The following is a 24,296-nucleotide window of genomic DNA, read 5'->3' as shown; positions in this document are numbered from 1 at the left end:
CCCCCGACTTTCAGATGAGAATGGGTGAACAGGAACGGCTGCTAAATCTCTTCTCAACTCGAATTCCTTAAATATAAAAATGGTTGTCATGTCACAGTGGCTCTTTAAAAGTTCTATTCTAGGGAAACTTCTTCACCAGTATTAAAAATAAAAGTTCTTTCTATAACATGTTTAAAAGACCATGCTCTCTACTATGGTCACCACACGTTTGGACCAGTGAATCACACCGTGTTTCAGGAGCAAAACTCACACAGTTCCCATTTGCAGTGGGTTAGAAATCTTTGCCTAGTCCTCGCCACAGCGTTTATCTCGGCAATGGCCAATGTAGGTTCAAATGAGCTTGTGGTTGAAGCGATATACAACAGTTTGGTATAAAGTGTTGAGAGGAGATGGCTGATTATAAATTATCCAGCAGCCATTGACTGAGTCAGAATCTCTATGCCCTGTAGGACAGAGTGTTGGAACAAACACCAGAGGAGTGAAAGAAAATCTGACTGGTGCCTTCTTCCTTCTGGTCTGAATTTGCTAAAAAAAAAAAAAAAAAAAAAAAAAAAAAAAAAAAAAAAAAGGGGGGGGGAGAGGGAAGAGGGAGGGAAGGAGGACCAATTCTGAGGAAGAAAAAACACTGGAATATAACACACATCTCTCCAGGATGGGAAGGACTCTCTAACTCATAGCTCAGGGAGAAAAATAACATGAAACGAGGTGAAGTTCTGTGTGCCCAGGGAACCCACTAGAACCCTTCCCCTTTCTTCTCTCTTCCCCTGTGTAACTTCATCTTCTCTGCACTCCTGTCATGTGAAGCATGCTCAGCGTTCTAAATAACACACTTGCTTCTTGGTCTAGTGTTAAGATTACTTAAGTTAAGTAATCTTAACACTAGATATGTGGCCTTATCTTAACAAGAGATGGGTTTCATTGGGAATGGGTTTTTATCATCCTCCATATATCTTAACACCATTATCCGCAACACAGAAAGCAATCTGTTGAGTGCGGAAAGAAATAGACCCTGCAATAATAAAGCTCTTTGTATTCTTCAAGAAAACACCAATGTAAACCTTCAAGTTTACAAATGGTAACATTGTATTGATAGTCAATCATTCAAATTCTCAGGGAACAAGTCCTATATTGACAGAAATTCTAAAATTAATGATGATCCTTTATTTATTTGACGTGGAAAATTCTGTCTAATAGTGATGGTGTGACTCTCAGACACTGGAGACTCTCCGATGCACATTCATGGATGGTTTATCTCATCATCTGTCATCTTCTACTATTTCATGCCTTGCGTTTGAAGGGTTTTGTGATTTTAACCTTTTTCCTGCTCTGGGATACGCTGGCTCTAGATGGCTCACCCTCCAGGGCTATGTTTGCTTTTGTGAGTTCCCTGCCAAAGTTACATTCAGAAAAAGAACCAAGGACCGAAAGAGCTGGCACATCTATGGACTCACAACTCAACAGACCAATTGTTGACAAACCGAAAGGCATGTTGATGCGTGTCAAGGGTGAGGAAGTACCAATTAATTATAGAAAGGATGACATTAGAACTCACATCGAAGCACGGGGGTGTTAGCAAAGCTGGTCGCAGTCTCCACTAAATTTTCCACCTTAAGTTTGAGAAACACACTAGAACAAAACCAGTTCACACTAAGTCGAATATACACGTTTTTTTGAGAAGGAGGAGAGTAGTTTTACTTACTTGGAGGCAACTCGGAAGTATTTCTGGATGAAATAAAAGGCGACACCCAGGGGCACGAGGGCAACAAGGAACACCGGCGTGGCGTAGGAGATCATCCCAATGGCGGACAAGCAGAGCAGAGTGGAGCGGGTCAGCGACTCCAAGGTGGGAGGAATGTGCTATGGAGAGCAGTGTGCTCCGCTTAGTGCGCCGGCCATGGCAGCGTAATAAAAACACTCGCTTTCATATTAATGCTGAGTGATACGGGCAAAGCAGTCTACAGGTGTGTTCGCTGTAGACAATCGCACATGCTTCCACAGTGTAGTACCATTGACATGTCATCCTCCTACTTATTTGAATACTTTAGGTAAATGGTGATAATAGAAGGTCTTTTCATCCCTGATTTTTGCTTTACTATGATGGACTATAGGTACTTCCACATTACTGTTTTCAAACATTCCTTTTTTATGTATGGACACCATTTAAAACTCATTTATTCCTCCACTGTAAGACATGTAGACTATATTTTTCCGTAGTTGTGTCCTTCGAGTCTTTTTTATTGGATTTTTTGCCTTTTCCTTATTGACTTTAGATGCTCTTTATTTATTATGCTGTTTATCTTCTTTCTTTTACAATTTAAAATTGCCTTTGGTGCTTTCAGCTCAATCAAGGTTTAAATTTTTATATAGTTATTTCTGTTTGTCTTTTTCTTAATTTTTCTAAGTTCTGTCTTGCTTCAAAGACCTCTTGTAGTTCACGATTCCAAAACTACCCAGCTATAGTGTATTTCATTGCGTTAAGGCTTTTTATGGCCATCTTTATTCTATAGGCATTTGTTTTATAATTTATGGATAGCTGTCTCAACATCTTTTATTTTAAAATTAATGGTTCTCTTAGTTTCAAGATTCCACATTTACCTTGTGTTAATTTTTACATGTACTAATTTGTGTGTGTGTATGTATGTATGTATGTATGTATGTATGCATGTCGTGCACATATGCACGAATTGGTATGAGTGAACATGTGGAGGCCAGAGGCTAACATTGGGCATCTTCTATACTAATTGTTCACTTTATTCTTTGAGTCAGGGTCACTAATTGAATATGGAAATGGACTTTTTCCCACAGTGGCTAACTAGCAAGCCCCTGGCATCTACTGTTGCCCCTCCTCTCCCAGCAAGGGTCTCATATGTAAAAATTCATGCACACAATTGAAATATTAAAAATAATAAGACCTGAAAATTAGATAGAGAGCAATGGAAGACTGTGTCTAATGTTCATTTCGGGCTAACACCCCACCCCACACTCATGCATGTGCAAGGGCGCTTATATTTACAAGTGTATATATTCACACAAGCACATACACCCAACACACAGAAACACATAGAGAGTTTATCTTAGAAATCATTTTTTTTTCATTTTGATATGAGAGCAAACGGGCCCTACTTTAAATTTTACTAATTCTCTACCATTAAGTGTCATCTAGCTTTGTTTGAAATGCTGTTTGGTTTACACTGGGGAATTTGTGTTAGAACTCAGATCCTTACCTGGTCGATGATATTGGTATCAGCAGAAAACCGATTGAGAATCAGTCCCAGGGGTGTTGTATCGAAGAACCTAAGTAGGGAGCAGACCAAAGAGAGTGATAATGTGCACTGCCCGGACCAAAGGAATGGCTGAGTGACATCAGAATTTTGAAAATGAGATTTTCTATAGTGCTCTGATCAATGACTAAATTTTTTCTTTAAGCTTTCATATTTCATTTCAATTTTAAAATATGTGTTTTAATTACTACATGAATAGGGGCAAAAACTTTTTTTTTACCTTATTGGCCCAAGAATTATCTTATTAAGGAGATTGTGGTGGAGGTTCTTGGCGGCTGTGAGACCCATCCATTCTACAGTGAGGGAGGTGACGAGGCAAAGGAAAATGCCAGCTCCACAGAGGATGCTAAACCCAGCCACATAGAAAGTCTAGGAAAAGCCAGCACAGGAAGTGACGTGAAACAATCATCTGAGCTTTTCCTAACTAGAAAACAAAATACCGACGTCAGACGTGTTGTTGACATTCCTACCTTGCTTGCATTTGCAGTGCTGAAGTGTGGCGGATGCTCGGGGCAGCAGCACCATCAGGTCAGCCCCACAGACCCAGCTACCCTCACTTGGATACTCAGGGCAGCAGCAGCATCTGGTCAGCCCCACAGACCCAGCTACCCTCACTTGCTTTTTTCACTCTCACAGCTTGAGCTAAGAACTGCAGGCTGAATTTATCTTTCAGGCTGGGGACCGAGTCTGGGTCTCCTACCCGGTCAAGCCCATTTTCTAATTCTTAATCACAGAACAACACCTCAGGCTACTGATCCAAGACTGAAATTGTCAGAGTAACAAAGTTTCTCTTATATGTGCTTAACATATGTTATATAATAATTGCATGCATTACAGATAAGGCAGATATATTGAACTCCTTGAATCTATAGCTAAACATTAAGTCCAAATGCTTCTCATAAGAATTATAAAAAACAGGGCGGGAGAAATGGCTCAGGACTTAAGAAAGCTTGCTGCTCTTGCAGAGGACCTATGTGTAGCTCCCAGAACCCACACTGGGTGGCTCACAGCTGCCTGTTCGGGCCTGCATAGGCACTGCACCCGCATGCACATACCTGGACCACAGACACATAAAATACAATATTTAAATATGCAATATGTAAAAATAATGTAATGAAATATTTAAAATGATAAGAGATCATAAGAGACATCAATGTTTAACATTGTTGGCAGTTTGCCCAGTTCTAGATCCTCCCCTGGTTCCTAACAAAGGAACTTGCACCAAATTCCCCTGCCATTCTGGCTGTAAGATGTGCTCCACAGGATGCCCTCCCTCTGTGCTTCCAAGAGCATCCTACCTGGTCAGCCTTCCCTGTGTGATTTATACTGTACTCAGATGTCCACGTAGCCAGCCAGTAGTCTATAGCCACAATCACTGAGTGCTTCAGAAGCTTGGAGAAGATCATGAGGAAGAGCAAGAAAAAACCTCCTGAAGTGAGGTACCACCAGCAAGTTTTCCAGGGCATCTTGGTCCTGAGCCTCATTACGGTTGACATGTTGTCATCCTCATCTTCCTCCTCCTCTTCCTCTGCATATCCACACACACACACAAAACAAACCTGTGTAAGCTTCAGACGAGCACCAGAAAGAATTCTTTTTTTCCTCAACAAGGATACAAGTAACCTCTTAACTTTAGAGGAGCAAAAGTACTAGCTTTGAAAGTTTTAAATACTTTAAGCAGTGCATACTTCAATGTTTTTTTTAAATGGCTTGAAAATGGTCAGATATAGTGACATGCTCCTATGATTCCAGTGCTTGGAAGGCAGAGGTGGGAGGATCAGGAGTTCAAGGCCAGACCCAGGCATAGGCTACATGGAGAGTTCAGGGTTAGCCTAGGCTACATGAGACCCTGTCTAAAGAAGAAAGAAAAAGGAAAGAAGGAAGGGATGGGAGGGAGGGAGAAACAAGAAGTGAAGGGTAAATAAATGAATAAATAGATATAAAATCCACATATAGATCAGACAGCTGCTTTCTAGATTTAACACATAGACTAGACACTTGAGTTAATAATGGAATTGTGCTGTCAATAAAAAAACATGCTCCTGCATTTATTTATTTTTAACCTGTGGTTTTCTAAATTTAAAAATCTACACCAGGAGAGAAGCAGCTGTGGAATTTCTGTCTACCCAGCAAGCATCAGTTTCTGCAGTGATCAATTTTCCACTGCAACAAGTGAGTCTTAAGATAGTTGAGCTTGACTCTATATTTAAAACACATTAGAAATAACTGGTTTAGAATTGCAGAAGCCTGTGTCTTCTCACAAAGCAAAGACACTTCATTGATTTTTTTTTTTTTTTTTTTTTTTTTACTTCATGAGCATTCATTGAGACATCTGAAATACGTATATGGCACAGTTTGGTGCTTTTAACCTACACGTTACAATGGTCCCTATTTCTTAGTTGGCCAGTAAAAAGGAAACAGTAAATAAAATATACACAGGAAATGAAGCTTAAGGAATGTATTTACTCTGTTTATTTAAATTATTTATTTTAAAAGTTTCTTGGTGACTCGTAACAAGACAATGTAATGATTTTAGGTGATTTTTTTTTTCAAATTTCCGGTAAATCTTTTTTCTTCTTCTTCAGAACATAGTATTAGATAGGGAAAACTGACATGAAAAATTGGCTCGCTAACATCTTCATGCAGACTGACTGAATGAATCAAACATAGGTACTGCCTTACCTATATTTTCATTTTTCATTGATTATTGATGTTTAAAGAATATTTCAGTAACAACCTGATCCAGTCTTTACATTAGGCTTTTCCATTTGCTCTAGTCTTTTCATCCTCTGTGACACGTGGCGTGACTACATAGACACCCACTGAGTGTGTCCCTCACAGAGGCCTGCCGTTGGGGACATAAGCCTTGTCTTGCCCTTATTGTGTTTAATATTATTCATTTAGCTTGGCTCTGTGCTTTGTGCAAAGTATTTAGTTATACCCATGTGGCATGCTCATATGTCAATTTCTGGGACAAAACCCCCTCACAACATACTTGTCTGTCTGAATGTTTCAGATACAACAACAACAACAACAACAACAACAACAACAACAACAATGCTTGCCTTCATCTTCATCGTCCATCTGTGCCTTGGCCTCCCTTGAATACATGGCTCGGCGGAGAGTCTTTCTCTCCAGTGTTGTTTGGTCTGCTTCCATGTCCTGTGGAAAGCATCATGCTCACATTGAAGGGGCTTCTGTCTAGAGAAGGGCTTAACTCACCCACAGATGACACACTGGATGGTTTTTTATGAGTCCCAGGCTCTCTGCTCCCTCTGGAATGCAGGACTCCTGTGGCAGGTGCTGGGACTACTGCTGGACACTTATGGACAACTTTTCTGTCCTCAGACATGTGGGTCAATGGGAAACCAGAAAGAGTCACAACACCAGGGACCTAAGTTTTCAAACAGCTCCACCACTGAGTCCCCTCCTGTTTTCACATCAATTTTAAGCAATTATTTTAACCTAAGGATTTGCTTATATTAAATATCTTCTTTTAAAAAATATTCAAGCTAGGCATGATGAGCAATGCCTGCCTCCTCAGCCCTCAGAAGGCTGCAATTACTGAAAGTTCCAGGCCAGCTTGAGCTATATATGGAGGTCAGTCATCTCAAGAAATAGACAAACATACGTGGCATGTAGCTCTGGGCTGGGTAAACTGGTATCAGGCATCCAGGATGTCTATAAGCGGGTAAGTCAGGATGGGCTCCTTCGGCACGTCACTGAGGGAACTGTACAAGGCACTTCAGTGGCAGCAGGAGGGGACAGGAAAGAAAACAGACAATTGGGGGGGGTCCCTCCATGCTTAGGACACTGTAGGGAAGAGATAAGCAGGAAAAGAAAGGAGGAAAAGTACGAAATCAAAATTGCCATGCGTGCAGGATTGTAGGGGCCTGTCGTCCGCCCGAGAAAGAAGGAAGAATTTTGTCTTCATGCCCCAGCCTGAGAGGGCCAGCGAGACCATCTAAGTTCCCTGGGGGACAGTCACCTGCCTTTGCAAGGAAAACCAATCTGCATTCCGAACACCTGGGCCAGGACCATGGTAAGTGACACTAGCCAGGAGTGGTCCCCAGTGTGGCCTGATACATTAAAAACCTAAAACAAACAAGCGGATGCCAGCATCAACGGCACAGTTTGGTGGCTGCATCAATAAGCCAGTGAACTTTTGGTGACCTGTTCCCTGAGGGTTTGTTGTTTTAACCTCGTGTGAAATGTGTTTTGGAAGGCTCACATTCTAGAAAGTTCCAGTATTTCTAGATTCATCACTGAAGGAGTGCCAGCAACAGCCAGTGCGTCTTCCATCCCGACTAGACTTTATAAAGACACTGGTGTTGCTTGTAATATGAAGACCAGCCTGCATCTGTGGACTAGACCAAACATCAGGTGAGTGTGGATCTCTCTCCTCTGGGAATGTTGGAATGGAATGGCATAAACCCAAACAGAAAAGTGGACTTAGTTCTGTGCTGGCTCCTAGAATATCATGTAAAAGCCCAACACTTACTTTGCTTTTTAAACCACCTCCCTACCTCCACCCCCACACAAAAGCGAATGTTCTTGAAAGTAACTGTTCACAAACAAGCTAATTACTGGCTAAGCCGTTGGAATTGTGTTGACGTATGGGCTACGTAAATACAAACCCAGTTTCATTTATACTCAGTGAATATTTACTTGAGTCCCACATGTCCAACCTCAGGTTGTCATACTTGAAAAGCGAGCAGCCCTGTGGGTACCTTGCCCTGTTGTAGGCAGCAGAAACCTGCTGGGGATTGCCGGCAGGTTCTGGATTCCGGGTCTGCTCTGACTCTTCCTGGTCTCCACTCCACCTCCCAGCCGGCTTCGCCACAGCCCTGCCCTAGCCCGTGTTTATCCCGCGCCTGATGGCTACCCTGCTATCTGTCTTTGATTAGGAAGCTGTGCTATCGAAAGTGATTATCTCATCTCTAAATACAGCTGAATAGACTTTCTTCCTGGCTTGCTTAAGGACATCACCATCCCACTCGGCAGACTGTATTTTCCCCTCTCTCTGTTTTGTTTCCAGATCCTTCTTTCCAAAGTAAACAATAAATTGTCCTGCTCCTGAAATTGACTTCATATTATTTCACCCTTGGCACTCAGAGCACTGGAAACAACGGTAGTTGGCGCCACCTCCAGAATGCTTCTCGGCAGCTCTCCCACCTGCTTCCCTGGGCACTGGCGTTGCTCACTGTGATATGCCCCTAACATCCCGAGCCCGTGATTCTGTGACTTGTCTAGTTCTCTGCACAGATTTTCACACGTGCTTTTCTTTCTTGAGGGGTTTGCTTTTGAGATCTTCAGAAAGTCACAAGACAGAGAAATGTTGAGATGTGTGCAGGTTTGTGATCTTTTTTCTATGGAAGTGTAGGCTCTGTTTTTCTTTCTTAAAACAATACAATTTAAATTTCTGATTAAAAAAAAAACCTGGATGACATAACTGCTTCAATTTTCAAAGCTCGTTCCTGGCCACTGCGTTAAATTCTAGACACATGCCAGCCCACACCCCCAAAGCAAAAGCTCTCAAAGACCTGAAAATTCAGTTTTCTGTTTCTTCTCGCAATCACAAAATGAACTGAGTCTTGTTTCCAACTCTATTATTGCTTCATTTAATATGGCTGCATTGTGGCACAGCTACACTGGATGTGGACCTGTGTGCTGCTCATAGTATTAATACTATCAGTAACATTAGTACATGCTGTGCTGCTCAGAGTTTTAATACTATCAGTAACATTAGTACATGCTGTGCCTCTCAGGGTTTTAATACTATCAGTAACATTCTCAGGGTTTTAAACTTATCAGTGCCATTAGCACATGTTGCGCAGCTCAGGAAAATTACTTGACTTCTTTGGGCCCCAATTTTCTCACCTGTAAAAGTGCTTACTCATCATGACTTCTCATGAGAACTCAGTGAGAGTATGTAAGAAAAGCATTGTGGCGTCTCAAAAAGACAAAAAGTGCTGTATTTTTCTTTCTGTTAAGCTCCATTCACCCTCAGAGCTATTCCAGGCACACCTGGTACCTTCTGCCCATCCTCACAGCTCTGCCTTCTTTCAAAGCTCTTATGTTGACTGTGACTTCTGATTGTAGGCAATGCATGAACATGATCTTATCATGAGCAAGATATATAAATCAGGAAAACCAAGGAGGCCGCAGTCCTCAATAACAGTCCATCCAATTTGCAGATAGACAGGTACTCCAAATGGCTCAAAGCCAAAACACAGCTAGCACTTCACCCAAAGGACAGGACAGGACAAGACAGGACAGGACAGACAGCTCTGTGGGGAAAACTGCTTGCTACACAAAACATGAGGGCCTGAGGCTGAATCTCAGTAGCCGCATTCACACTGTAACCTCAGCATTGTGCGGGGGACATGTAGACAAAAACAAAGATGGTGCCTGTGGCCAGCAGCCTAGAACCTGGTGCAGTGACAGATCCTCTCTCATGGGAACAAGATACCCAGTGTGCTTCCTAGTCTTTACACATGTGTCCTCTGGTGTAGTACACACACACACACACACACACACACACACACACACATGCACAATAAATAAACAAGCAAATAAACAAATAAAATGTAATAGATTCAAAGTGGCCTGCTCAGTAACCCCATGAGAAGATGCAGTTCCCTTGGGCGTCCAATGAGGGCTGTAACAGAGCATCCTGCATCTCATCAGCATGGCTCTTCCTTAAAACCATCCCTAGTGACCACACAGAGCACTCTACCCTTCTTACCTTTTCTAATTCTTGATCTTGTCGATTCATGAGGGTTTTCCAGTGCTCATAAAGCTCCACGTCTTTGGTCTGAATGTCTTTCAAAGTCCCTTCTCTTAACACACTCCCATCCTTCATGGCTATGATCTAGGAAGGGGCACAGGAGCAGAAACATAGCAAAAACCAGAAGTAGCTAAGGAATCTTTATCTCAGGAAGTGTTTCCCAGATGATGTCTGTACAGTATGGCTGCCACACAGACACAAGAAGCCTCACCCAGTCAGCGTGTGTCAGGTACTGCAGTTTGTGAGTCACAAGGACAACCGTTCTCTTGTCATCCTGGAGAAACTTGAGAATTCCTTCCTGCATCAAGTGATCGCTCAGGTGGATGTCCAGGGCAGAGAATGGATCATCCTGGGGCAGGAAGGGAGAGAAGTGAGCCCCGTACTCCATTCCTTTAAAGATTCTCAAAGAACCAATTTAAAAATGAGGGGGGAAAAAAACCCATGGAGAACAGAGAGTTGTTGGACCACGTCTTCTTTGCTGTATTTATCTCTTTGTTATTCTCCAGTTTGTTTAACCTTCAAATCAATGTCCACATTGGGGCCAAAGGAAGAACTGGCTGGGTTATTATTTCATCAATTCTACACACTGTGGTACATAACTCTGAGGGAATTTAGCACAATCCTATTTGCTATACAGATAAGTTATATTGATTGATTATGGATTGATTATGTAGGCAATGAAATAAAGCAATTATGTTTAGAAGTTACAGCCAGTTTATATGTATGGCCATTATAGAGAGTAATATAATTAGCTCAATATTTATTCATCATTCAATTGCTCTCTGACCAATAAACAGAAACAATAGCAATGATTTTATTAAAGAATTTAAAAGCAATCTTAGGAAAAATAAAAATTACTAATTAAGCAGTTACTTTCTTTTAGGTATCATAGTTATACATAATTGGGCAAATTAATATCTTTAAATATATTTTATATAAATACATTTAGTAACAGAGATAAGCACACAGTAGCTTATTTAAACCATTTAAATATGAGGATATTCTAGACAGTGAATTAGTAGGACAATTGTCATTATATCTGTATATATGTGTGTATGGAGATGCCTAACATATGTGGATATAAATGTATGTTTATATGTTATCTGGGTTTATGAATATATTTCAGAAAGTAATGAAATGAAATAGATTAGTGACAGAATTTTCTAAAATATTTGTAAAGATTTTAATGACTTTGAAATGTTTCAAAATCTTCCTGAACCTTTGGATTATTTTTATGAACACCAACTATTTCTAAGACATCCGATGAAATGGAATATCTAAGAGACTAACCAGCCTTCCCACAGCCCAATAACTTGCTTTTAAAAATTGTCACAGACAGATCTGGAGAGATAGCTCAGGGTCAGGAGCCATGGATGCTCTTCTAGAGGACAAATTATTCAAAAGCAATCATCCCAAATACGCTGTTGCCATGCTGGCAGTGGGAAAGGGACTCAAGCGGGCTTTCAGGACACCATGGACAGGGCACTCCCTCTTCTTGGCAACAGTGCAAGAGCTTGGTCACAGGATTTACTGGCCAATCACTGGCCCTGAGGATTCAGAGAATTTTTATAGGGCATAAATTGGTCACTTTTGAAACAAATTCTGCTTCTGGTTACTATAAGGCCTGGAGCATCTTTTATTTTACAGACCAAATCACTCTAATCATTTGTGCAGAAAATTTTTCATATGGAAAAAGATACAAGTTAGAAATTAGTTTTTGTAATGACTCGGGTCAATTTTCCACGCAATTCTGAATGGAAATGCCATAAAGCAGTAAGCGGAGTGCTGTAAATGAGAGAGCTGAAATGTAGTTACAACCACCCTCTCTCTTCAGGGCGATGTCCCTACTGTCACTAAAAAAAAGCCCTGTCAGAAAATTCATCAGAGTGATACAAAGATCCAATAAAATAATGTGATGTTTCCTTAAATCATTTTAAAGTGCTATTTTACTCTTACTGTCTTATAAGTAATGCTGTGGTAGATTGGCACTACATGTCTCTAAAGTGACACAGTGACAATGTCATGTCTTCCAGGACCCACAGGAGATCCTGACGATTCAAAGTTCCAGCCAGTCAGCCAGGGGTTCAGGCCAGCCACCTCACATACTCAATAGGTGGAGGCAAAACGGTCACAAATTCAAGATTTGTCTGGCCCCAAAAATAAATACAAAGACAGCTTGAGTATCTTAGCAATAGTTTGTCTCAAAATAAAAAGAAGACTGAGCATATAGCTCACTGGTAGAGTACGTGCCAACCATGCACAAAGCCGTGGGTTTAGGGTTTCCAGGACTGAAGTCAAGCTCCTCCCCTATCTATATTCTTGCTTTAGTAATTTTTATATGACCTTGGATAAGCCCCTCCTCCAAAGACCTGCTGTTCTCACCTATAGAAGCCAGTAATGACACTAATGTAAAAATCAAGTATTTAGCATGTGAATTAAATGCACTAGTATGTATACCATGCTTAGGAATATCATGGTTGTAAAGAGCATTGGCAATGACTGTCACCCCATACATGCCATGGCAACTAGTGTCAGAATCACGTGCAACCTTTTATACAATCTAATCATAGCCCACATATGGTGGATTGGAAAGCATGCTTCATGATTCAGTTTGTTTACTAACATATTGAGAAGGTTCTTCCTCCAAAGAAAGCAAAAAAGAATCTTGAAATGGTAAATTGAATGAAGTGTCTATTTTTTCTTTTCAAGAGTATATGATTGATTGGCTAGGGGCGTGGCTTAGCATGACATGCATGTACCCTAACTCCTCAGGGAAGAGAATGTATTTGTACATTGCTTACTACACATCCATACATCATCTTTGGTGCTTTGTTGTTGTTGTTTGTTTTGAGACAGCGTCCCACTTGTGTCCAGGAAGTATCCAACTCATGCCAACCCTTCTACTTTGGTCTCTCAAGTTCTGAAATCACAAGCATGAATGACCGTGTCTGACGTATCCAGCCTTGATAAGCATCTTTTACAGTCAGTGAATTGATGTGTGCTTATTTTTATATGGTATTTAGGCTAGTATGAAAAAGTTTATTGAAATAAAAATAGAAAAGCATTCATGTAATTATATTACAATTACATACAAGTATTACAGTTAGAGTAACGAACTTTTCTTCACTGCTGCTCTGCCTAGCACAAGAGAGGAGACTATGGAGGACAGATGAGAAGGAGGGGAGGGGAGGGGAGGGGAGGGGAGGGGAGGGGAGGGGAGGGGAGGGGAGAAGGAAGCAAGGGAAGAATGGGAGGGGGAAACTGAGGGAGGGAGGGAGAGAGGGATGGTAAAATAAGCGCTGACACCTTAGAGCTTGCTCATGAAAACCAAATCCTGTAGCATCGTGCTGAGAGCCCTTTGTGAATTTTTAAACCATGGAAGTGTAAGCTATCATTTTTGATGAATTATTAAAACAATTCAGTACCATTTTGCTGCTACTAAGCATTGTTTAATTTTAGTTTAGAATGACCTGATATATACTATTTAGAAAATAAGCTACTTTACATGGTATCATGGTAGCTTTAACTGTCAACTTGACACAATGTATAATCATCACCTGGAAGCAGAATTTAAGTGGTGGTGGTGGGGGGCTGTCTTGATCAGATTGGCCCATGGGGAATTGTTCTGTGGGGGAATTGTCTTGATAGCATTAATTGGTATGAGAGGACCCAGGCCACAAAGGGTAACACCATTCTCTGTGTTCATCTAAGCAGGATTAACCTGAAAGAATTTCAATATATCTCTATTCTTCTATCCCAAATAGTTTCAACTTCAACAGGAAACTCTAAAATCAACTTGTACTTTGAAGTTTCAAGAGATGCAGGGGAGTGACTGTTCAAAGCCTCTAGGAGCAGATTTACAAATAGAGATTAACAATGTCACAGGAGAGGGATACGTTTGCATTCTTTGCTGGACTGTAAAATCCCCACTCTCTATAAATGCTGTTGTTTTGCCCCCTCCCTCCAGCAGAAACTAAACCATATCAAAATTATAACCAATACAATCAACAAATTTTGTGGATACATGAAAACCACCTGGAGCATCTTCAAGACGCAGGTTCTATGCTTGCTGAGCGAAGCCTGCCATCAGTTTAGGAATAATCACAGGTGGTTCTTATGTACATCCTGAGCTGCAAACCACTGCAATGGACTGTCCATTTAAATACCCCTGTGTCCACCAGCAACCTCTTCTCTGAGCTTTATCACTTTGCCATGAAATACAGAGGAGGAGATCTTGCTTAATTACCCAACCCCACCCACACTCCTTCATTAATAATTCTCCTTGTCAAGAAACTCAGATAAGCCATTACCTCCAGGAGCTGACAAATTGTTTCAAAAGCTAACTGTGATTGTCACAAAACTTGACAACTTGAGTTGGATCCCTGGGACCCAGATGTTGAAAGGAGAGAACCAACTTGGTGATTTGCCCTCTGACCTCTACACATGTGCCATGGCAAGCAAGCAATACCTCCCCTTTCCACACAAAACAAACAAATAAATGCAATAAAAATTCAAAAGATACGCCAGGCATGGTGGTGCACGCCTTTAAACCCAGCACTCGGGAGGCAGAGGCAGGCGGATCTCTGTGAGTTCAAGGCCAGCTTGGTCTACAAAGTTAGTCCAGGACAGCCAAGGCTACACAGAGAAACCCTGTCCTGAAAAAGCCAAAAAACAAACAAACAAACAAACAAAAAGATACTGCTTAGAGTGTCTCAGTGTTTTTTACTGTAATTTCATGAACGCCAACCTAGATCCACCAACTCTCAGTTTTTGTGTTGATATGCTGAATTGTATTGTAAGGATTTGCTCAATCTGTACTCTGTAATTCCACAAATTAAACCAGCTTTCCCTCAGTTATCCAACTTGGCATTTTAAAGACCCACTTTTTCCCAGAGGTAAAAAAACAAATTATAAATAAAATCAAAGTTCATATTCTTACCAAGAAGACAATGTTAGTGTTTTGGTAGAGTGCCCGTGCCACACAGATCCTCTGCCTCTGGCCGCCACTCAGGTTGATGCCCTGGAAAAGAAACAGCAGAAACACCCATTTTCCTTACAGGACCTGGTGGTAAAGATTACCTCTAAAATCCAAGCATCTCTAAACTTGTTTTTGTTTTTTAAGACAGGGTTTCTCTGTGTAGCCTTGGCTGTCCTGAACTCACTTTGTAGACCAGGCTGGCCTTGAACTCACAGAGATCTGCCTGCCTCTGCCTCCCTGAGTGACTGGTCTCTAAACTTTCTCCAGAAGTTTTCGACCATTCACATTACTCTTTCTTTGTGCTGACTGAGAGCCTTGCTGTAGAAAGCACTAATAACCCACACTCCTGCTGCGTGCCAAAGACAAGCAATTCCAAATTTTTTACTTTTCTGCTTTGCCTATACTTTGACACATAGCTCTTCTCAGAGATTTCTATTTTATTTTTAATACATGAGTGTGAGGTGCCTGTTATCAGAAGAGGGAGTCAGATCCCTTGGAGCTGGAGCTACAGGAGGTTGTAAACTAGCTTAGGTGAGTGGTCAGATTGAGCATGGGTCCTCTGCAAGAGCAGCAAGTGCTCTTAACTGCTGAGCCCTCTCTCCAGCTCTCAACACACAGCTCCATAATTTGATATTTTAAGTTATACCAAATATGCTCCACAACAATATTCTTTCACGATGAAACACTAATGGTAATTAATAATTAGCATTAAATTAGCACCTACTATGTACCAAGCTTGTGTATGTGGTGTTACAATTTTCTATGCTTTATTTCTCATAGATCAGGATTGCTCTCACTTTACAAAGGTAGAAGCTAAGGCTCAGACATGAAGCGACTCCTCTTAAGCAGACATGGTGCAGCTACAGAGAACGGTTGATAAGATGGCTAATCATGAGCAGGTGAGGCTGACTGCATGTGGGGAAAATTCCTCAGTTCTTCAGTTGTGTTATCCTCAGATGTACTGTGCAGAGGACAAACTCACTTGTGACAGAATTTGTTATCACAGTAGATAACACACATTAGCCTTTTCCCTAGCACAGCTTTGGACCTATAAGGGTTACCATTTTTGTTAATCATTAGTGTGATAAAGATGACAGGTCTAAATGTTTTCAGCTGCTCAGGAAAGCATGATGTCAACATGAAATAGGGGTGTGTAAAGACAAATTACATTTTAATAAAATAAATAGATGTTGATGGGACTGGAAAAAATTGTCAGAAGCAATTCAAGTCAGCAGAACCAGTAGGCAAAAAAAGCATGCTTGTTCAAAACCAGTGATGGTAGTTCACTGTCCTGCACCCCCACACACCCCAACAAGCCCTGAGTGGCTAACACAATATGAAATACACACAGCATTATCTCAATGGGTACATAAGGGACGATGGTGTCAGGTGATGTCCACTCTTACACTTTGAGGCTTGTCACTGGAACAACATGCAACTCCTAAGCCCCCAGACTTCATTATGTTCGGAGGATTAAAGACAAGCAGGCAACTTTTTCTCAATTTTTGTGTATTATTAGTTCAACTACATTTAGCTCACCCTCTCTCCGATTTCAGTTTGGTCTCCAAATGGTAACAAATCAATATCTGGCTGAAGTGAGCAGGCATCGGTGACAGCTTTGTACCTTTGGGAGAAAAGATATTCAGGATCTCTTAAAATACAGATGTTCCCCAAGTTTATTGTATTTGCTCCTTATTCACTTCCCTTTGCTCCACTCTGCTCCCTCCCCTCCCCCTCTCTGCCTCCTCTCTGCCCCCTTCCTTCCCCTTGTCTGCCCCCTCCTCTCTGTCCCCTCCCCTCCCCTCCCTCTCTCTGCCCCTTCCCTCCTCCTCTCTGCCCCCTCCTCTCTGTCCCCTCCCCTCCCCCTCTCTGTCCCCTCCTCTCTGTCCCCTCCCCTCCCCCTCTCTGTCCCCTCCTCTCTGTCCCCTCCCCTCTCTCTTTCTGTTCCCTCCTCTCTGCCCCCTCCCCTCCTCCTCTCTGCCCCCTCCCCTCCTCCTCTCTGTCCCCTCCCCTCCTCCTCTCTGCCCCCTCCCCTCCTCCTCTCTGCCCCCTCCCCTCCTCCTCTCTGCCCGCTCCCCTCCTCCTCTCTGTCCCCTCCCCTCCTCCTCTCTGCACCCTCCCCTCCTCCTCTCTGTCCCCTCCCCTCCTCCTCTCTGTCCCCTCCCCTCCTCCTCTCTGCACCCTCCCCTCCTCCTCTCTGCACCCTCCCCTCCTCCTCTCTGCCCCCTCCCCTCCTCCTCTCTGTCCCCTCCCCTCCTCCTCTCTGCCCCCTCCCCTCCTCCTCTCTGCCCCCTCCCCTCCTCCTCTCTGCCCCCTCCCCTCCTCCTCTCTGTCCCCTCCCCTCCTCCTCTCTGCCCCCTCCCCTCCTCCTCTCTGCCCCCTCCCCTCCTCCTCTCTGCCCCCTCCCCTCCTCCTCTCTGTCCCCTCCCCTCCTCCTCTCTGTCCCCTCCCCTCCTCCTCTCTGCACCCTCCCCTCCTCCTCTCTGTCTCCTCCCCTCCTCCTCTCTGTCCCCTCCCCTCCTCCTCTCTGTCCCCTCCCCTTCTCCTCTCTGCCCCCTCCCCTCCTCCTCTCTGCCCCCTCCCCTCCTCCTCTCTGTCCCCTCCCCTCCTCCTCTCTGCCCCCTCCCCTCCTCCTCTCTGTCCCCTCCCCTCCTCCTCTCTGTCCCCTCCCCTCCTCCTCTCTGTCCCCTCCCCTCCTCCTCTCTGCCCCCTCCCCTCCTCCTCTCTGCCCCCTTCCCTCCTCCTCTCTGCCCCCTCCCCTCCTCCTCTCTGTCCTTTCTTCTCTGTCTCTATCCCTTCCTTTCTCATGATTCTCTCCCTCTCTTCTGTTTGGGGCTTAGTTTCTCAATAAGTGAATTGGACTAAACTCATGGAGCACAAGCCGTCATATCAGTTGCAAAAGCTGTACACATAAAGTCACCTCTGTCTGTTGAAAGGACTTCCGAAGGTGATATTTTCCTCGACTGTAGCGTTTAGGAGCCAGGGCTTCTGGGCAGCGTAAGCCACAGAATACCTGCTTCTGCTGTGAAGAGGCCAAACAACACAGATTACAGGAAGTGCTGTGCAGGGCATTTCCATACAACTAAGGGAAACGAGAGCTGAGAGAGCACATCAGACACAGAGGCAGACAACTAAGAGAAGGGAAAGGCACTTATTAAATAAATTACAGGGATCTGGATTGAATTAAACTGTGATGAGTAAAATTTGATTCTCCTGTGCTGATGAAGTGCTTAATATTACAAACTGTTAAGAGAATTTTTCTTTTTTAAATTGAGATTAAAGAGTTATTAATAATTCATTCTCTTTAGTAGCCACAGATGCATCAGCTTGTATCAAACTCACTTTATGAAATGGTGGATTTTTTTTACAGTAACATATAATAAACATGAACTGAAAGTAGGAGAGCATCCATTTGTGGCTCAATCACATACGTATATTTTAAATCCATAGGTGATGCATGTGTATTTCAGAATGACAAATGGTGCCTAGAGGAATGCATTTCAGTGTTGAAATCACACATTGGAGGTCCATGTTTCAAACATATAAAATATCTTTAAGGAGAGGAGTTGGGGAGAGATGAGTAGGATCATAGTACATTGTATGGAATTCTCAAGGAACTAATAAAAATTTTTTTAAGAGAAAGACAAAAATAAATAAAAACTGATGAACTCCTCCTCCCTTTTCTATTTCTTTAGCTCGCAAATTCTATCATATGCTTATACATTAAATGACTCAGCCATTTAATGCGCTGAAGAAGCAGAAGATGATGGCACCAGGCTGGGGAAGGGAAGGGATGAGCTTTGAAGTCAGACTTCCACAGTTAGTTCATGATCTGTTGGTTATAACGATGGGATTACAGTTAATGGAGAAGGGCGGTTAAGAAGAACTGAAAAAAAGCTAACTGGTCATTGGGAAGCAGGGCGTCTTAGGCTTTGGAGAATATTAAAGTCTAGTGTGACAGTCATCTTTTAAATAAGTACATACGCAGGAAGGCAGTGGTCCCCAAGTCCTGCATGTCTGCCTGCCCTTCCCCCTTAGTCGGGGGAAGGATCTTTGGATGCTGGGGATCAAACCCAAAGCTTCTTTGAGTTTTTGTTTTGTTTGCATTGAGGAGCTAACCACTGGGCTCTCCATCTCAGCACCATACTGAGATATCGTTTGATGCACAGTCAACGGATGTATTAATTCTTAGAGTTTTTATTTAGTGAGCCCTCAAGCTCCTTTACTAAAGACAGCTTGATTTTCAGCCAAACTTGAAAGATGGCAGAGTGGAGTGGCTTAGAGATCAAGCCTGTCCTCCTGTCTCAGTGCTTAAAGTACTGAGACCCCTGGGCATCAGCTTGACCGACCAATCCTTTTGTGAGCCACTGCCGTTGGAAATACAGTAGGCATTTTTAAAATGACTGCACACTATCTGAATGGAGAGGGCAACTGGGGCAAGAGATTAAAGACTGAAGGGGGGAAGTTATTCTTATTAAACTTGGGTGAAAATAGAAATAATACCTTCGGGTTGCTTCAAAAGAAGGCTCAGATTCATTTACACTGTAAGTACGGCAAACAGCGCTCATTAATGACCAAAGGACATGTGTGCAAACCAGGCATGAGATAGGCTACATCAGAGATATTCTTTCAATTTATTTCAAAGACAAAGCAGATAAATTGTTTTCTTCTTCTTTTCTGTCTTTCCCTAGCAGGGAACATTTCATCACCAGCTTCCAGATGATACAGGCCTAGCTATCTCCCACACAAGCATCGCCTCGTATAGTACCTTGTATCCTATGTCCAGTTTTGCTTCTGTTGGCTCTGGAAATTTGAGTAATTTCCCTAAGACACAGTTGCCTACAGTTCTGCATTGCCTACTACTCCATATCATTAAATTTTGGTTTTAATCTGTTTAGAGTCTTTATTCACTACCTTGTCACAGGATCAGAAGAAATACCTTGAGACAATGCCCTATTTGGGGAAAGAGGAGAATGCATCTAACTACATTACCTAGTAATACATTTGTCTTAGAACTGTTAAGAGTTAATCCCTCCATTACAAACTGCTGATGACACTTTAGGATGTCTAATGGAAGCAAAGAGCCATTATACCACCAAATACCAGGCTAATAAAATACCAAATTAAAAAGTAATAATCCCCTGATTTAAGTAATTCATAAAAAAATATGAAAATACTCTATTTCCCAATTTAAGATACCAAGGCATTTGAACTTAATGTTTCAGTAGTAACATTATTTAAGGCATGTGTAGAAGGAAAGGCAGATGTGTTGGAAGTTGGTGGGCTCCTCTGTGTGAAGCTCATCCCCACAAAAGTGCTCACCACACAGCTGTATGTGTCAGCCCAGGCTGGAGACCTTAGAAACCATTAACTTATCCAAATAATGACTGGTTAATTCCCCACCATGTTCAATAGCAACAAAAATATTTATTGGAGCTGGGAGATGACCAGCGTGTAAAGTCCTGACAGCCAAGCTTGATGGACCTGAGTTCAAGCCCTGAGACACATGCAGCAGGAGGAGAGCCTCCCTGGAGTTGTCCTCTGACCTCCACAACCCTGCTGAGGCATGTGCATTTCCCATGCAAAACAAACAAAGAGATAGATCATTAAACTTCAGGTGTATTTCTGGTCACGCCCTGGAACTGACTTTCCTAGAGACAAGGTGAAGACGATGGTTCTATCCCACTCTGCGCCTGCTTCGCTGCTGTCAGAGCACAACAAGCAGAAAGTACCAAGGTGAGCAGAGGGTCTCCATGGAAACACACTCCTGGGGATGTCTGTGGAAGTGTTCTCAGGGAGTTTTAACTGAGAGGGAAGATCCACTCCAAACGTGGCAGACAGCATCCCATCAGCTGGGGCCTCGGGCTGAGAAAAGGGAGACAGAACCTGTGTCTCTCTGCCCCCTGAGTGAAGTGCCTATGATGGAGGACAACAGAGATTTTAGGATCAGAAGCGTTCAGTTTGAGGTGCCTGGGGAATTCCAAGTGAGCTTGGCCACGAAGCAAACTTTTAAGCTCAAGGGAAGATCCAGGAAGCAGATAAGGACTTTGGAACGATTTCCTGTCTTGACACATGTGTTAGATAACAGAGCTCCAGTTTCCACTCCCCTTATTACTTAAAAAAAAAAAAAAAAAAGATTAGTAAACGGTTCCAACAATTCTAATCTGTTTACAAGAGAACAAAAGACCAGGAGCAGAGAGTGGAAGCCGAAGTCTTGGGAGGATGTGTGATGGTCTGGTAAATACAGAAGCAGAAGAGAGAGAAAAGCAGAACCCTGGAAAATACCACACTGAGCAAACTGACTAAGGAAAAGAAACCTATGGGATGAACAAGGAGGAGTGGCTTGTTTATCGGGTGGTTTGGGCTGCTTTATAAGATGAGGTCTCCTTATATAGCCCAGGCTAGCCTCAAAGTCATGATCCTCCTTCCTCATTGTCCTGGGACCTGGAATTACGGATATGTGCCTTATTACATTCTTAAAAGGAGAACCAAACTGTAAGGTTTTAATGGAAGCTAAGCAAGGAGGTCATCTGAATATGAAAAATATTAGTGCAGTATCAAGTGACCAGGAGGTAGAGTGAGGTAATGCCTAAAGTGTGTCCAGTGCACTTAAGGATGTCATGTCTTAAAATTATTTTTTTATTTTTGTGTGGACACATGCATGTCATGGTCTAAAATATGTAAAAATATATCCAAGGGCTATTGTCCAAACTTTAATTTTATTCTTGGCTTCTTTTCGAGCCATATGCATTTTTTAACAGAATAAGATGGAAAATACATAGTCTGCATGTTTTGGAATGCAAATAAACTCCTTAAGAGTGCAGATGTAGCTCCACAGTGCCATGTTGTCTGTGTATTAAACAAATGATAATGATCATGAATGGTAATGCCCAAAGTCAGATTGACTCAACTGGAGCGCAGGCCCAGAGGACTGAACATCAGAGGAGCAGATCTGAGCTCCCTCAAGTGTGAGGGGGAACCTCAGAGAAGGCCTCGCTATCTCACATTCTTTCCATTTTAATTTTTGTAAAGCTACGTGAAATGAAAACCACGCAACTTGATTATGACGGCGACTGCCACGTCGCATAACGTAACCCCGAGGGACCTGCTTCTTCACCCAGAACACGGAGGGACAGTGGAAGGACAAACACTGCTCAGCGTCTGAGTGCAGTGACCAACACCAAACGGAGGCGCGATCGTTTCCTGAGCTCTGCAGAACGTGAGCAAACAGTTTCATGGCTACTGCCGTCTGGATTGACCCAACAGTGCAGATAAAACAGACACCCGGCTTTTCTCAGCTTCCTTCTTTTGCCAATGATACTGCAAACAAGAGCGCTAGGTCAAATCTCACAGTCAAACCTTTCTCTCTCCTGATGCGTGTTTCAAGTACGATGTTTTCTAAAGGGCCCAGAAACAATCTCCCGCCCCCCCCCCCCTCAGATAAACAGGAACAGCTGGCTCCGCTACACGGAACTTGTCCAAATCAGGGCCTTTTACAGCAAGGCGTCTCTCAATTTTGGTGCAAGTGACACATGTGACAGGACGACGCTGGCTTGTGGGGGCTTCAGTCTCAGGTTGCCTAGCAGGTGTCTCTAAGCTCCAGCAACAAGAGCGACAGCAGCGCAGTTCCCAAGCATGTCGCCTGACTGACATTGCAATGCTCACAGGGGAAGCTCCAGCGCTGTGCCTGGATATGAACTCCTAGGCAGTCCTCTGGTTTGTTCGTTTGTTGATTCGTTGTTTGTTCGTTTCTTTCTTTGACAGAAGTTACAACTAGACCCTTCCCACGTGGCCTATGAGGAATTAACTAAGTAGGCCAAACTAAATAAACCAAGTTTGCTCTCCAGTCCTCAGTTCTATACTGGTATAGTCCTATACAACTCCATCACCTCAACGTGCTCTGAAAACCCCGCCCCTGCATCACTTCCCTGGTTAGTGACCTCTCTTGATGTCAAAGGAAGTGTTTGCTCTTTGCAAGCTCTTCTTTTGGTGTCTCGGCGCTTCAAGGAACACCAGGCGAGGTCCCTTCCTCTTCACCTCTTTTAAGCTGCACTGCACACTAGGCTGTCCTACCCACACATTCTTCAGTACCTACAGTGTCTGGTTTACACTCAACGTGGAGAGAAATTGTTGCTTTTCAGTCTTTTACGAAGACGTCATAAAAGATCATTTGATATTTGTTCCTTGAGCATCGAACCCTTGATAATCTGTTTGCATTTAAGCTTTATTAAATAGGATAAGCTTTTCATAATTTATTTTGTTATAGGGTGAATTTTGAATGTTTGCTATTGACACTTAAAAATCTGTCTTCTCCACCCCAACCTTTCACCTTAGCACACACTTGTTTAATACTATCATAAACAGTCACAGTGAGTTATTTTATAATTTAAGGTTCCCACAAGTTTCTGTTATTTTTGTGATTTTTGTTTTTATGTCTTTTTCATATTTCACCGAATCTATGGCTCATAGCATGGAGAACTGTTCTTCTAGTCTTCACTTTGAAGATTTAGCAGTGTGACAGAACATAAACCAGTTAAAACCAGCTTAAAGCATTGTCCTAGATAGTGCTGTCAGCTTGACACAGCCTGGTCACTCCTCTTGATTAAGGGATTATCTATCTTAGAATGATCTAAGGGCAAGTCTGTCGAGGGTTGTCTTCACAGTTACTTAACATAGACAGACCCAGCCCACCGTGGGTGGCATCATCCCCTGAGCTTGTAGTTCTTGGCTGGAAAGGAGAGGAGCTAAGCTGAGCTGGGTGAACCTGCAAGCAGAGTTCCTCTGTTGTTTCTGCCACAAGTTCCTCTGTGATCTCCTGGCCAGACTTTCTTCAGTGACGGACAGTGATTTGGACATGGAAGCCAAGCAAACCCTTCCCTCTCCAAGTTGCTTTGGTCTGAGTGTTTATCATGACAAGAGAGGAAAGTAGAAGAGACATACTTACTTGCTCCAATAAACCTTCCCTTCCAGGTTCTGCATCTCACCAAGGATGGCAAGGAGAAGTGATGACTTCCCACATCCCACCTGGCCCACAATCATGGTTAACTGGCCTAGACAAATGAAACAGAAGACAGGACGATGAGAAAGACTTCACCACTTAGATGCATGAAACTAAAACCTGGCCATGGTGGTAGCCTGAGCTTCTCAGCAGTAGGAATACAGACAGCTGGAAAGATGACTGGTATGTGTTCAAGGCCAGCCTGGCCTACACTGCAAGTTTTAGGCCAGGAAGAACAACACAGTGAGA

At 42.8% G+C, this 24,296-nt stretch overlaps 2 protein-coding genes across 12 annotated transcripts in view; both read right to left on the bottom strand.

The window, feature by feature from the left end:
- ABCC9 (ATP binding cassette subfamily C member 9) overlaps positions 1 to 24,296 on the bottom strand; it is a 132,153-nt gene that overhangs the window by 32,971 nt on the left and 74,886 nt on the right. For 10 of the 11 annotated variants that reach the window (XM_084765330.1, XM_084765333.1, XM_084765332.1 and 7 more), the window contains 12 exons: positions 23,994 to 24,099; positions 19,553 to 19,591; positions 17,970 to 18,071; positions 16,589 to 16,673; positions 15,011 to 15,091; positions 10,283 to 10,420; positions 10,030 to 10,155; positions 6,347 to 6,443; positions 4,580 to 4,809; positions 3,502 to 3,650; positions 3,225 to 3,294; positions 1,700 to 1,857 (listed from right to left, as the gene is read on the bottom strand). In XM_084765330.1, coding sequence (XP_084621456.1) covers positions 1,700 to 1,857; positions 3,225 to 3,294; positions 3,502 to 3,650; positions 4,580 to 4,809; positions 6,347 to 6,443; positions 10,030 to 10,155; positions 10,283 to 10,420; positions 15,011 to 15,091; positions 16,589 to 16,673; positions 17,970 to 18,071; positions 19,553 to 19,591; positions 23,994 to 24,099 — 1,381 coding nt within the window. The remainder of the gene's footprint in view (positions 1 to 1,699; positions 1,858 to 3,224; positions 3,295 to 3,501; positions 3,651 to 4,579; positions 4,810 to 6,346; positions 6,444 to 10,029; positions 10,156 to 10,282; positions 10,421 to 15,010; positions 15,092 to 16,588; positions 16,674 to 17,969; positions 18,072 to 19,552; positions 19,592 to 23,993; positions 24,100 to 24,296) is intronic. The other variant, XM_084765328.1, reaches the window with a different exon arrangement.
- LDHB (lactate dehydrogenase B) overlaps positions 1 to 24,296 on the bottom strand; it is a 209,711-nt gene that overhangs the window by 141,644 nt on the left and 43,771 nt on the right. The window lies entirely within an intron of this gene.

The sequence above is a fragment of the Acomys minous genome (genome assembly GCF_964271855.1).
Source record: "Acomys minous genome assembly, chromosome: 17".
Taxonomy (NCBI): Eukaryota; Metazoa; Chordata; class Mammalia; order Rodentia; family Muridae; genus Acomys; species Acomys minous.
The sequence above is the reverse complement of the archived record's forward strand: the minus strand, read 5'-3'. Positions and strand labels throughout refer to the sequence as shown.